The following is a 14,072-nucleotide window of genomic DNA, read 5'->3' as shown; positions in this document are numbered from 1 at the left end:
ATGAAGGATTCCTTATCCATTTCGACTTCTCGTAATGACCATATTGCCCCTGGGGTCTCCTAGTGTCATTAGGACTCCTTTCCCTAGTTGGGTTAGGTTTCCTAGTTCAACCAGGATTTCTCATTTCTGGCTCCACAATGATGGTTCTGGACTTGATGTTTCCTAGTGTGACTAGGAATCCTCATTCGACTAGGATTTCGGCCCCTTTCCTGGTTTGACCAGGATTTCTCTTGTTTTCCTAGTTTGACTAGGAAATGTCTAAAAATGGTCCTTTTGGCTCCTTTTCTCTTCTTTGCTCATTTTATCCTATAAGAACAAAAACAAACTAACAACACACAAAATATCGAGTTCTTGCACTCTGAGTTAGGGAGTTAGTATCATAAAATAGTGTAAAATGAGCACTCAACACACCCCCAAACTTAGATTTTGCTAGTCCTCGAGCAAAAAGAACAAAGAAAAGACTCAAAGCAGACTCAACACATCCCAACACATGACTTCATTAGTACAGCCATAAATAGCATAGTCAAGCAAGATACATATAGAATTTATTCCTCAATCTCTAATAATGCTTCTATTAACATACCTTATTCCTCCATGAAATATATGGACCATCCTTGACACAAACTCAAGAGGTTAGACAAACAAGACTAAATCAGCATACACAAAATAGATTCAACTTCAATTCTCACTAAGGCATACTCTCAACAATAAAACGCTCAGATATTGGGTCAATACGTGCACTCAAGTATATGTGAGAGATGATATAATAAACAAATACAAAAAACTCACATATTAATCATGAAAGAAAAGCACATAGAAACAAAAATACTGATCTCAATAGAAGGAATTAAAATACTTGGAACAGAATCAATAACCATAAGCTTCCCTTTTATCTAGACTCCACATAATGAACCACATTCCTCCCAAGATCAATTAGGACTTTTATGTGGGTTGTAATGGAGGCTTAGGTTAGGATAAGGTATTGAAATGAAAGGGAGAACAAAAGGCTACATACTATGGATTTGCACAAGGAAATCAATAGAGGCATTCTTTGCATAATTTGTACTCATAGCTCAAATTCGAACACCTTTCCACTTCCATCTTTTGAAATCGTCCCTTCCCTTTGATTTTTGATTCTTGATTGATTTTTTTTTTTTTTTTTTTGAAAGGGAACGACAAACACTCTTAAGCACAATTCATTTTCCTTTTTCATCAAGCTACGCATAGACATTTCTTTTCAACCTCACATTGTAACCAACTCCATGCAAATTCATAGGTAAGGTCAACAGGTAGAGGGGTGAAACTCCCCCAAACTTAGGGTTTGGTATAAGGGTGAACAAAGAAAAGGTCATTAGGCTCAAAATGTTTGACTAGGGTTATAACACAGGGTAGGCTTTAGGCTATGGGTTAAAAACAAACAAGGCCTAATATCATCTCCTAGGATTCATGTAGTTATATCCATGCTTTGAATAGAATAAGAGAGAAGTTCTAGCTCTTTGATTCACAATTATATTCCAAGTACTTAATCAAAAGAAAGAATAATGAGATCACAACGACTTTATATGACACGAAAATTTTTAGAGTAATGTAAACACTCAAGAATTGAAGTACAGGGCTCAAAAGCTCACTTAGGTCATACAAGTCTACTCTATTAAGTATATGCATCTCTAAGAATGCAAGTCAGCACTTAAGCTCATGAAAACAAGGCCACAAGTCCATAGAGTTGTAAAGCATGTTACGAAACAATACTAGATAAAGAAGAATACATACTATATATACAAGCTAGACATGCTCAAAATAACTATACATAATGAAATCAATCAGTTGGGGACTCAAGACTCAAAACAAACAAAAACACTCAAAAAAAATTTTTTTTTTTTTTTTTAACACACTAAAAACGAAAAATGCGTTGCATTCCCCACCCCCAAACTTAAAAGAAACATTGTCCTCAATGTTTAAATGAATGACAAATGTAATGCACAATGTAATGAAAAGAGGAAGGGAAAAACAACAAATAAAACAAAACTACTGAACGGAGCAAAGAGAGGGTGAAAACGTACCTTGGCTGATGTGAAAATGGCTCGCCCACGCATATGTACAAAATCACCTCCTCCTCGTCATCCATCCCTTGGGTTGCCTCCCAAGAAGCGCTAAGTTTCACGTCTTCAGCCAGACCTAGTCTTGTACTAGAAATCAATTTTTTCTGGGTTCAGCTCAAAATCAGGTTCAAGGAAAGGTTTCACACGATGACCATTGACCTTAAATATGTTCCCATTCTTCGGATTCTTGATTTCAACTGTACCATAGGGAAACACTCTAATCACCTCATAAGGTCCGGTCCATCTCGAACGCAACTTGCCTGGGAAGAGTCGTAATCTTGTATCATATAATAACACCTTCCCTCCAACAAAGAATTCTCTTGGGCGTAGCTTCTTATCATGGTACCTCTTGGTCCTTTCTTTGTACAACTTAGCATTCTCATATGCGAAATGTCGTATTTCCTCCAGCTCGCTAAGTTGCAACTTCCTTTTCTCACCAGCGGCATGAATATCAAAATTGAACTTCTTAATCGCCCAATATGCCTTATGCTCAAGCTCAACTGGTAAATGACAAGCTTTCCCATAGATCAGTCGAAACGGAGACATTCCAATGGGCGTCTTGTAAGCGGTGCGATAAGCCCATAATGCATCATTAAGCTTGGTAGACCAATCCTTCCTATTGGCGAGCACCGTTCTTTCCAAAATGAACTTAATCTCACGATTCGATATTTCCACTTGTCCACTTGTCTGCGGATGATAGGGAGTAGCCACTTTATGCCTTATTCCATATTTCTTCATCACGGCCTCAAACAGCTTATTGCAAAAATGCGATCCCCCATCACTAATGATTGCTCTTGGGGTACCAAATCGTGCAAACATATTGGTCTTAAGGAAATTCAAGACCACTCGAGCATCATTAGTCCTACAAGCGACAGCTTCCACCCACTTAGACACATAATCAACTCCCACCAGAATGTACTCGTATCCAAAAGAAGATGGAAATGGTCCCATGAAATCTATACCCCAAACATCAAAGATCTCAACTTCCAACATAAAGTTCAGCGGCATCTGATCACGAGCAGAAATATTTCCCATCTTCTGACATCTATCGCATGTGAGGTAAAACTGATGACAGTCATGAAAAATAGTAGGCCAAAAGAAACCTGCTTGAAGAATCTTGTAAGCGGTCTTAGTTCCTCCACCATGGCCTCCACATTCTTTAGAATGGCACATCTCAATGACATTCCTCTGCTCCATTTCCGGTACACATCGTCTTATCAACTGATCTGACCCATATTTGAACAAATAAGGATCATCCCACACATACTGTCTGACATCATGCAAAAACTTCTTCCTTTGGTAGTGTTTCAGATCATTGGGCAACACTCCACTTGCTAAATAATTAGCTATGTCAGCATACCATGGAGTAGTCAAGATGGCAAAGAGCTGCTCGTCCGGGAATGACTCTCGTAACGGTAGTGTGTCCTCTTCAGACTGTTCCTCATTGACGAGTCTACTCAAATGGTCTGCTACCACATTCTCACACCCTTTCTTATCCTTGATCTCAATATCAAATTCCTGTAGCAACAGAGTCCATCTAATCAACCTCGGTTTGGCGTCTTTCTTATTCAGCAGATACTTGAGAGCGGCATGATCCGTGTAGATGATGATCTTAGACCAATCAAATAACTTCTAAATTTCTCCAAAGCAAAGATCACAGCAAGCAACTCCTTCTCTGTAGTAGAATAGTTCAACTGTGCATCATTCAGAGTCCTGCTTGCATAATAAATCACATGTGGCAGCTTATCAACTCTCTGACCCAAAACAGCTCCAACTGCATAGTCACTTGCATCACACATAAGCTCAAACGGCAAGTTCCAATCGGGTGGCATGATGATCGGAGCGGAAGTGAGTAGCTTCTTCAATTTGTTAAAGGCAACCAAGCAATCCTCATTAAACTCGAAATTCACCTCTTTTTGCAATAAGGTACACAAAGGCCTGGAAATCTTGGAAAAATCCTTGATGAATCTCCTATAAAACCCAGCATGGCCTAGGAAACTTCTTACTTCCTTAACGCTTGATGGAGGCGGCAATCTCTGTATCACATCAATCTTGGCCTTATCAACTTGTATGCCCTCCTTTGAAATCACATGACCCAATACTATCCCTTGTTGAACCATGAAGTGACATTTCTCCCAATTAAGCACTAGATTGGCTTCTTGACATCTTTTCAGAACTAAAGACAAATTATCCAGACATGCATCAAAAGACGAACCAAAAACAGAAAAATCATCCATAAATACCTCAATGATTCGTTCCACCATATCGGAGAAAATAGACATCATGCATCTCTGAAATGTTGCGGGCGCATTGCACAATCCGAATGGCATCCTCCTATAAGCAAATGTACCAAATGGACATGTGAACGTGGTCTTCTCTTGATCCTCGGGCGCAATAGCAATCTGATTGTACCCACTGTACCCATCCAAAAAACAATAGTGACTATGGCCGGCCAACCTTTCCAACATCTGGTCGATAAATGGCAAAGGGAAATGATCCTTCCTTGTTGCGGTGTTAAGCTTTCGATAATCAATACAGACACGCCAACCGGTTTGCGTCCTTTGAGGAACCAACTCATTATGCTCATTCTTCACCACAGTAATACCACTTTTCTTCGGTACCACTTGAACAGGACTAACCCACTTCGAATCACTGATAGGATAAATAATACCAACATCCAACAATTTGATTACCTCATTACGCACAACTTCCTTCAGAGTTGGATTCAATCTTCTTTGGGCATCACGAGTAGGCCTAGATTCCTCCTCAAGTAAAATTCTATGCATACACACTGTGGGTGAGATTCCCTTGATGTCGGCTATGGTCCACCCCAATGCTAACCGATTTTCCTTCAGAACTCTCAAAAGTCTTTCTTCCTCGCCTGCACTCAAATTAGCTGCAATAATCACAGGCAAAGTCTCATTTTCTCCCAAAAATGCATATTTCAAGTGCTCCGGTAATGGTTTCAGCTCCAATTTAGGTGCTTGCTCAATAGAAGGAAGCGTTTTCTGATTAGTGGGTACTAACATTTCAAACTGGTTGAACCACTTATTCCTGAGAGGTCGGTTGCTCTCCACACGTGTAGGAGTTGTTTCCACGTTTTCTTCCAACTCACTAGACTCGAGTGCTCCCAAAGCAACCTCCAATGTATCTTCTGCAAGATTAGTTTCGCCCACTTCCTCAACCAATGGGTCCAAACTATCAATCCTTAGGCAATCATCCTCCTCCTTTGGATACTTCATTGCACCAAAAACATCAAACTCAACCGTTTCACCAAGTACAGACATTGTCAACTTCCCATTACTCACATCAATCTTGGTGTTCGCTGTGGCCATGAACGGTCTTCCCAATATGATCGGTAGCTCATTCCCTCTAATTGGGGTGTCCTCCATTTCAAGAATGATAAAATCAGCGGGCATGATCAAATCTGCAACCCGGACCAGCACATCTTCAACCACACCTTTTGGAACCTTAACTGAACGATCTGCCAATTGAAGAGTAACACTAGTAGGTTTAAGATCTCCTATGCCCAACTGTGCGAAAACTGAATACGGCATCAAATTAATACTTGCTCCCAAATCCAGCAATGCCTTCTCAAACTTATGATCCCCAACCAAACATGGAATCGTAAAACTGCCAGGGTCCTTCAACTTGGGCGGCAACTTTCTTTGCAAAACAGCACTGACTTCTTCACTTAGACACACCTGTTCATGTTCTTTGAATTTTCTCTTGTGTGTGCACAATTCCTTCAAAAACTTGGCATACTTAGGAATCTGCTGAATGGCATCAAGCAAAGGAATGTTGATTTCCACTTTCTTAAACATCTCCAAAATTTCCTTGGCTTGCTCATCCTTACTCTGCTTCCTTTGACGTTGAGGGAAAGGCAACGGAGCTCTTGGAATAGAGGAAGTAATCTCGGCCTTCTTGCTAGCACGCGTAGCAATGTGCTTTTCTTGTTTCTTTCTTTCCTCCTCTTCCTCATCCTTAACCTTCACTTTATCCCTCTTGTACTTTTCCACTTGTTCAGGCTCTAATAACTCAACCTCATCCTCAGTACCCGGATTATCCTCTTGAGTAGTGCCCACTTTGTTGTCAATCACTTTCCCACTTCTCAAAGTAGTGATTGCTTCTGCCCTATCCTGAATTGGTGCACCCTTTACAACTTTGTCCAAGGTTAAAGTCACTTGTTCCAATTGGGCTTCCAAATTCGAGATGGCTTTAGCTGTGACACTCAACTGCTTCTCAGTCTTATTCATAAACGTCTTAGTATCAGTAGACATCGAAGTTGTACTCTGAGCTAATGCAGCCATCATGTCCTCCAAATAAGTACTTCGCTGCTCAACAGGGGACTGTATACTCGGTCTAGCTTGAACTCTTTCAACCTCGAAACATGACTCTCCATGTGATGGCCTAGCTTCTTGATTTGCCATCAGAACCTGCATCATCCGCTTAAGCTCAGATATCTCAGCTTCCATAGCTGATTTCTTTTCCACTCTTTTTCGTCTATTCCACTGTTGTGAATTCAACGCCAATGTATCAAAGAGTGTCCATGCTTCTTCAAAAGTCTTCTTTTTCAGTGCTCCTCCACATGTCATGTCCACCATACTACGATCTTGATCCAACAAACCCTCATAAAAGTACTCAATCTGCATCCATGGGGCAAAATTATGATGTGTACACAAAGTCAGAAGCTCTTGGTACCTTTCCCAACTCTCATGAAACACTTCGTCCTCTGATTGTGTAAACCCTAAGATCTGCTTCCTCACAATGGTAGTCTTGCTAACTGGATAGAATCTCAATAGAAACTTGGATGCCAGTTCTTCCCATGTCTTAATAGAAGCGACCTGCAAGGAAAACAACCAATGTTTAGCTTTATCTTTAAGAGAGAATGGAAATAACCTTAACTTCCTTTGATCATCGCTCAACCCCCTCAGCTTGCCAATCTCGCATATCGCATGAAATTCCTTAAGATGCACGTAGGGATCTTCTCCTTCTAAACCATGAAATGATGGAAGAAGTTTGATTGTCCCACTTGAAAGTTCAAAATCAGCTTCCACTTGAGAGTAAGCAATGCACGTTGGTTGAGCTAGAAGTGTTGGAGACGAATAATCACTCAAAGGTATTCTCTTTTAAGAGGCTTTCGACTGCAGGGTCTCCTCGACTTCCTCTTCTGATTTCTCTTCTTCGTATGCTTCTTCAGATTCACTCCCTCTCGGCGACACAAGAGTTGACCTCATCCTTAACGGTGTCCAATTGAGTCTCGGCCTGCCCTTGTACGCACTCAACACCTTTTGGCCTTCTGCACGTGAAAGGGGGGTGATCTTCGAATTTGAATCTTCCATTGTACCTTAGAAACAAGAGAAATCAGTAAGAACCAAAAATAAAAACAGAAAATAAAACCTAACTAAAATGACTTAACTAAAGTTAATTAAACTAGCAATCAACACAAATAACAATTCCCCGGCAACGGCGCCAAAAACTTGTTGTATGTTTTCCTAGAGCAAATTAAATACCCTTTTCTGAGCTCTAGGTTAACTCGCAAGTGCACGAATCGCTAAGTAGCAAAGCTTACAAATACGAGGTCGATCCCACAGGGAATTGTACTAGTGTACGATTACTAACTCAATTAAATTCAATTAACCCAACTCTGACTCACACACGCAAATGGGGGGTTTTGATTGGTTTTAAGGCTAAACTAAACAAACAGAGAAATAACAAACTTTAAAATGATAACTGAAAGATTTCGGATAAAACAATAATAAAGAAACACTAGGGGTCAGAATCCACCACTAGCATACCATTCACTTCACTATGGGTATTAACAATCAATAAGTAAACATGTTGACAAAGTTCGTCTACTAAAAGGTTTGGCTAGTCACTTTTAGCAATTACTCCCCTTACTGTGCATAAATTAAGAGCTTCTTGGGCCTTTTTTAGCCAGTTAACTTGCATGTTCCCTAGTTCTAAGCTAAGGCAGCTGTTACCCATGCAAGAGTCGTTACGATATGTGAGAGTGACAAACACATAGCGCATGGCTCCAAATTATGTACTGTATGTCATCTATGATCTCTTTTCTCATGAATATTATCTTAGGATACCCACTTGTTGCCTATTGAAACTATAATCCTTTCGAGCTTGTTTAGTTTCACAACATAATTCTAGATGCATGCAACCTAAGGTGATCAGTCAAAGATGCAAAACAAATAGATTCAATTTAAACAGAGATCCAAGATTTGTCAACATATAAACAATTAAATTATCAATAATCCATAGTGAAAGTGAACAGCAATGCTAGGGCTTCATCCTAGCCCTAGCCCAATATTCAGCTACACATAATTAAAATCACAAATAAACAAAACATAATTAAAACAATTAAAATAAAAGAAAGGGAAGAAGAAATCAAGCCACGAATGATGGAGTGGAAGTGCGGCTGCAAGGTGATGGCGTGATGGGCTGCTGCTCGGCCTTGGGCTCCACGGCAAAGATGTTGAGATGCTCGGCAAGTTGGCAGCAAGGTGGTGATGCGTGGCTAATGTTGGTGGCTGCGGCTTGGTGGCGCAACTCAGTGGTGGTGGCTGCGGCTTCAATGATTCCTCCTTCTTCGGTTCAGCACCCAATAAAAGAAACACAATGAGAGGGGGCTGGGGTGCTCGGCCACAAGAGAACAGAAGAAAAATAAAGAGAGAGAAAGTGATGGTGGCTGCGGCTAGGACAAGGAAGAAACACTAGCTAGGGTTTTCGAAAATAAAAGAGAAGAAAACTCACTTCAGAACCCTTTTTCTGAATTGAAGACATGTATTTATAGAGATTAGTAGGAGAGGAAACCTTGGGAGGCAAGGAAAAGAGAGATGCGGCTGCTGCTAGGGTTAGGGAAGGCTTTGGGCTTGCGGCAAGGCTTTGGCTTTGGGCTTAAGTGCCACACGCCAGCCCCCTAGGATTTCACTTCATGGCTGCCACCTTCAGGCTTGCGCATTGGGCTTCATCTTGGGCTGGTGCATGCATGCATGCATGGCCCCTCAGATTTCGGCATTTGCATAGGCCCATGGCCCTTTTGACTTGTTGACTTTTCATAGTTGACCCTTGACCATTAACTTTCACTTCCCATTTTGCCCCTCATTTCCATTTGAATTCGAATTCATTTCTACCCTCCATTTATTCCCATGGATGTCTGATGAGTGTTCATTTTACGCTATTTTATGATACTAACACCCTAACCTAGAGTGTTAGAACTCGATCTTTTTGTGTCTGTTGTCTTGTTTATGTGTTTTTAGGTCGAATGAAGCATAAATAGGAAATTGGAGCAAATAGGAGCCGTTTTGGGACATTTCCTGGTCAAACTAGGAAAATGGGTCAATTCCTGGTCAAACTAGGAAAAGAGCTAAATTCCTAGTCAAATGAGGATTCCTAGTCACACTAGGAAACATCAAGTCCAGAACCATCATTGTCGAGCCAGAAATGAGAAATCCTGATTGGAACAGGAATTCCTGGTTGAACTAGGAAACCTAACCCTACTAGGGGAAGGAGTCCTAATGACACTAGGAGACTCCAGGGGCAATATGGTCATTACGAGAAGTCAAAATGGATAAGGAATCTTTCATTTACAAGAAATCCTAGTTGGATTAGGAAAGGTTGGTCAAAGTCAACTCAATCAAGTCAAGGTTCCAGAAGCTTCTAGAAGGTGGTGGACATCCAGGTAATCAAATGGAGGGAAGAAATGAATTCGAATCCAAGAGGGAGAGAGGGGTAAAATTGGAAGTCAAAATCAATGGTCAAGGGTCAACCATATCATGTCATGAAGTCAATTGGGCTTTGGGCCTAGGTGAAGTCGAAATCCACAAGAATAGTGAGGTGGCAGCCCATGCATGCATGCGCATGCCATGCAAGCCATGCGCCAACTCTAGAGCCCAAGTCATGCAGCCCACATGCCAAAGCCCAAGGAAACCCTAGCCCATCACGCCTACAAAGAGAAAGCCCAAGAAATCCTAGCTGAAAAAGAAGTCAAAACCCTGGAAAATAGAGCACCAATTTCGACAGCAATTCTGTAATTCTTCAGAACGAATCAGGTAGCATGCCATATATGGTTGGAAAGATACGGATGTTAGCTTCGCAGGGAATTTTACGGATTTCGATTCCGAGTTTTCTAGCGCAAGATATGGTCATTTTAGTGGAGGTAGCGCAGCAGTTCGGCGAGCTGAAAAGGGAGTTACGCCCAAAAAGAGCCCAAATCAGCCCAAGGCCCATGTTTGGCCGAAAATTATAAGTCTTGGTGTGCAAGGAATGCACTTATCCCACATTGAAGAGAAAGAGAAATCTCAGCCCCACTCTCCTCTATAAATATATCTTTATAACTCAAGGAGAGGGAACTCCTTTCTGAAATTTCAGAAACCCTAGCTGTTCTCCTCTCTCTTTTGTAGCCGCCAATACCCTAGCCTCCTTTCTTTCTCTTTCTTTTCTCACGCACCCTAGGAACCCTAGCAGCCCCCATTATTTCTCTTCCCTTGTCGCAGCCACCATCATCTCTCTTTCTTTATTTTTCTGCTGAACCGAAGGAGGAGGAAGAAGTCGAGCTGCTGCCACCTTGTGCCGCTGCTGCCACCTTGTGCCGCCGCTGCCACCTTGTGCCGCTGCCACCTTGTGCCGCCGCTGCTGCCACTCTTTAGGGATGTTCTTTTATTTTTGTTTTGGAATTCTTATTTCTTTTGTTTGATTCTAGTTTTTAAATTGAGGCTGCCACCTTGTGCCGTCTCTCCGGACGGCAAGGGAGGGAGGCCGGAGAGAGAGAGCTCCGGGGAGAGAATGAGAGAATCGGGGGGGGGGGGGTGAGTCGTGAGTGAGGAGAGAGAAAAGTCAGTTTTTAAAACTGATTTTTGGGTTAAAAAAATCATTAAATGAAATTTTACATAATTGCCCCTCACTTCAAAAGCCCGTAACTCGGATTGGCGTGTGCTTCGTGTCTACGAACTCGTGGACTCGAGACCTTCCCAAGGCCCAAAGTCAAAATCAAAAATCCATAAATTTTAAAAGTCAACTTTCGGATCAAGCTCAATTTAAAACAAAAATTAAAAATTAGCCCAAAATCTTTAAATTTCCAAATAAATTTGGGTCGGGTCGTTATAGTCACCGCGCGTCAGAAGGGTAATTTAGGATTATAAGTTATAGGGGGTTTTGAAACAGTTTCTAGATGGCTGGGGGTTTAGGCAAATTTTTTACGTGATTTGGGGGTTTAAAATTAGGCACTATAATTTCAATTGGCAGCAAGCGAGTATCCTAAGAACGTAGTCATGAGAAAAAGGATCATTGGATGTTCATAGGTTACATTAAGGTGGGTCTATGCTCCATGTGTTTACCTTTTTCACAAAACTTAATGACTCTTGCATGGTTAATATGCGCCTAGGGAATGCCTAACAAAGCTCTTAGGACACATGCAAGTTAACTGACTAGGGGAGGCCTAAGAAGCTTTTAGTTTATGCATAAAGAGAACAATACTTAGTAGTGTCCTCAAAAAAGCCTTCAGCTGGTAAACTTTATTACATTTATGCATTATCTTGAATTGCTTGGTTGTATTTCCATCAATTGGTGGTGGATTGTTGATGTGTTTTCTTAGAACAAAATAAACATCTATCTCATTTTAAGTTTACTCGCAAGTGCACGAATCGCATCAGTAGCAAAGCGTACAAGCACTAGGTCGATCCCACAGGGAATGGTTAATAAACAACAAATCAACTCAATTAATCACTAGAATAACTAAATGGGGGGTTTTGGAAGATGGAAACACACGCACACATCACCACACACACACACCCTTTATTATATCTTGCAATGTTAAGTTTTCAGTTTCAAATCAGATAAGCATGCAATAACCATCCAAGGCTAATGACAGTTAATTTGAACACAACATATTAAAGTTTGACTGCTAAAAAGGTTTGGCTAGTTACTTTCTTGCAATTGTTCTCCTAATGCATAAACTAAGAGCTTCTTGGGCCTTCCTTAGCCAGTTAACCTACATGTTCCCTAGTTCAAGCTAAGGTAGTTGTTACCCATGCAAGAGTCATTAAGTTTTATGACAACGTCAAACATGCACAACATATAAGCTTTGACTATTTCCTTATAGAGGTCGCCCAACCCCACTACCAAGAATAATCCCTTATTCCCTTGTTACTTGTGGTTTAGTGTCTTTGACTATTTCACAGCTAAACCTAACAATTAAACTAGATGCAATTACCCTAAGGTGGCCAGTCAAAGGATGCAAACAACTAGTGAAGGGTTCAATTAGATAGTGGAAATTTAATACATGCAAACATCAAACTAATAGACCAAGAGACGGATAAACGATTTGTTAGAACATGCAAATCCATTAATCGACCTACAACTAACATGCAAGATAGAATAAATAACTACATACTTAAATTAAATAAAACAAACAGCAACCAAAAATAATAAAATCCCAATTCATTCTTAACAAATAAATCAGAAACACAAAGTAAACAAACTTAAAAGCATAAACAAATTGAAATCAGCAACATGAATTAAATGAAATCAAAGAGATAAACTAATTAAATTCAGAAACTTAATTTAAATAAATCCAGAAGCACAATCCAACAATAAAACTGAAAACTAGAAGAAAAATCAAAGGGGAACAGACAAGAGGGGCTGCGGCAAGACAAGGAAGAGAAGGCACCTTGCAGAAGCAATTGGCTCACGGCTATGGTGAGCTAGGGCTTGCGGCTTAGGGTTGCTCTTCCTTGCAGCCACGCCACTCCTTTCTCTCTCTCAACTTTCGGCTAGCCCTCACAAAAATAAAACTAAAATCTGAAAGTCAAAACCTAGAACAGAAATTAAACTAGGAGGCAAGGGAATTTCGGCTCTCAAGTGTGTAGGTGTCTTAGGGTTCTGAATTGATGGGATATATATACAGGACAAATCCTTGAGAGGCAAGGATAGAGCTTGCGGCACAACTAGGGTTTGCTGCTCCTTGTAGCTTGCGGCATCAGCTAGGGTTTCTAGCTATGGGCTTGCGGCAAAGGCTTGGCCTTTTGGGCTTAAGTGGCGCATGCATGACAGGACCGCCCCCGGATTCCACCCTGAAACCCAGAGGGATCCTGCGGGGTCCAAATTCAAGGAAAATGCTACCGAAAATTCGGCAAAACCTCCCTTGAAAATGGACTAACCCAGAAATTTCAAAACCTGTTAAAAAGCACTTCTAAACAGCAACCACCTCTACCACAACCAAATAGGGTCTCAGACCCAACAATTTCACAGAAATCCAACTTAAAATTTGTAGAGTGGTTATCAGAGCTGCTATTCTATTACAAGGAATTTTTTTACAAGAATAAAATGGCGCCTACAGGGTCCGACTAGGGAGATAGACGTAAATGCCTCGACGTTATTGGCTAGACCTCCGCCAAAGGTACTACCTGGGGGGAACAATTTAAGACAAAACAAGGTAAAATGTGAGACAAACTCAGTGAGTGGACAGTTTAATAGAAACAAAAATAAAAAGTAAACTTCCTGTTTCAGAAAATCCTTCAAAACCACATTTAGCACTAAGACCTCACGTCACTCTGAAATCCCTCAGTTTTAAAACCATTTCCAATCTTTAAGAGTGTTATAAAACTAAAGGACTCAAGGAAAAGATATTTCAAACACATTTCTCAAAAGCCAATCATCTAAATTAGTAAAGTCATAAAAATAATGATATCAAAATCCTTATAAATCTCGAAAAGTATTTCTCACTTAAAATCCATATTTAAACCCTTGAAGATACATATTTCATTTTTCCACCATGCTATATACCCTGAATAACTTGGCCATACACCTGTGCGGAATTCCTGAATTGCACAGGCAGGCAATATCCTGGCCATACACACGCATGGAGTGAAATCCAACACGTGCAGGCAATATCCTGGCCATACACACGTGTGTATTAGATCAGCACGTGCAGGCAAACCTAGTCATACGTGCACGCAGAGCAGC

General features: G+C 40.8%; 1 protein-coding gene across 1 annotated transcript in view; it reads right to left on the bottom strand.

The window, feature by feature from the left end:
• Positions 1-1,651: 1,651 nt before the first annotated feature.
• LOC147292885 (uncharacterized) overlaps positions 1,652-14,072 on the bottom strand; it is a 72,471-nt gene continuing 60,050 nt past the window's right edge. The window contains exons 2-9 of the mRNA XM_086230958.1: positions 6,866-6,943; positions 6,227-6,610; positions 5,639-5,872; positions 4,974-5,461; positions 4,266-4,526; positions 3,643-3,696; positions 2,644-3,258; positions 1,652-1,667 (exon numbers count right to left, since the gene is read on the bottom strand). Coding sequence (XP_086087084.1) covers positions 1,652-1,667; positions 2,644-3,258; positions 3,643-3,696; positions 4,266-4,526; positions 4,974-5,461; positions 5,639-5,872; positions 6,227-6,610; positions 6,866-6,943 — 2,130 coding nt within the window. The remainder of the gene's footprint in view (positions 1,668-2,643; positions 3,259-3,642; positions 3,697-4,265; positions 4,527-4,973; positions 5,462-5,638; positions 5,873-6,226; positions 6,611-6,865; positions 6,944-14,072) is intronic.

The sequence above is a fragment of the Dryas octopetala genome, chromosome 2 (assembly GCF_963921425.1).
Source record: "Dryas octopetala chromosome 2, drDryOcto1.1, whole genome shotgun sequence".
NCBI lineage: Eukaryota > Viridiplantae > Streptophyta > Magnoliopsida > Rosales > Rosaceae > Dryas > Dryas octopetala.
This window is presented reverse-complemented; position numbering and strand designations above follow the sequence as displayed.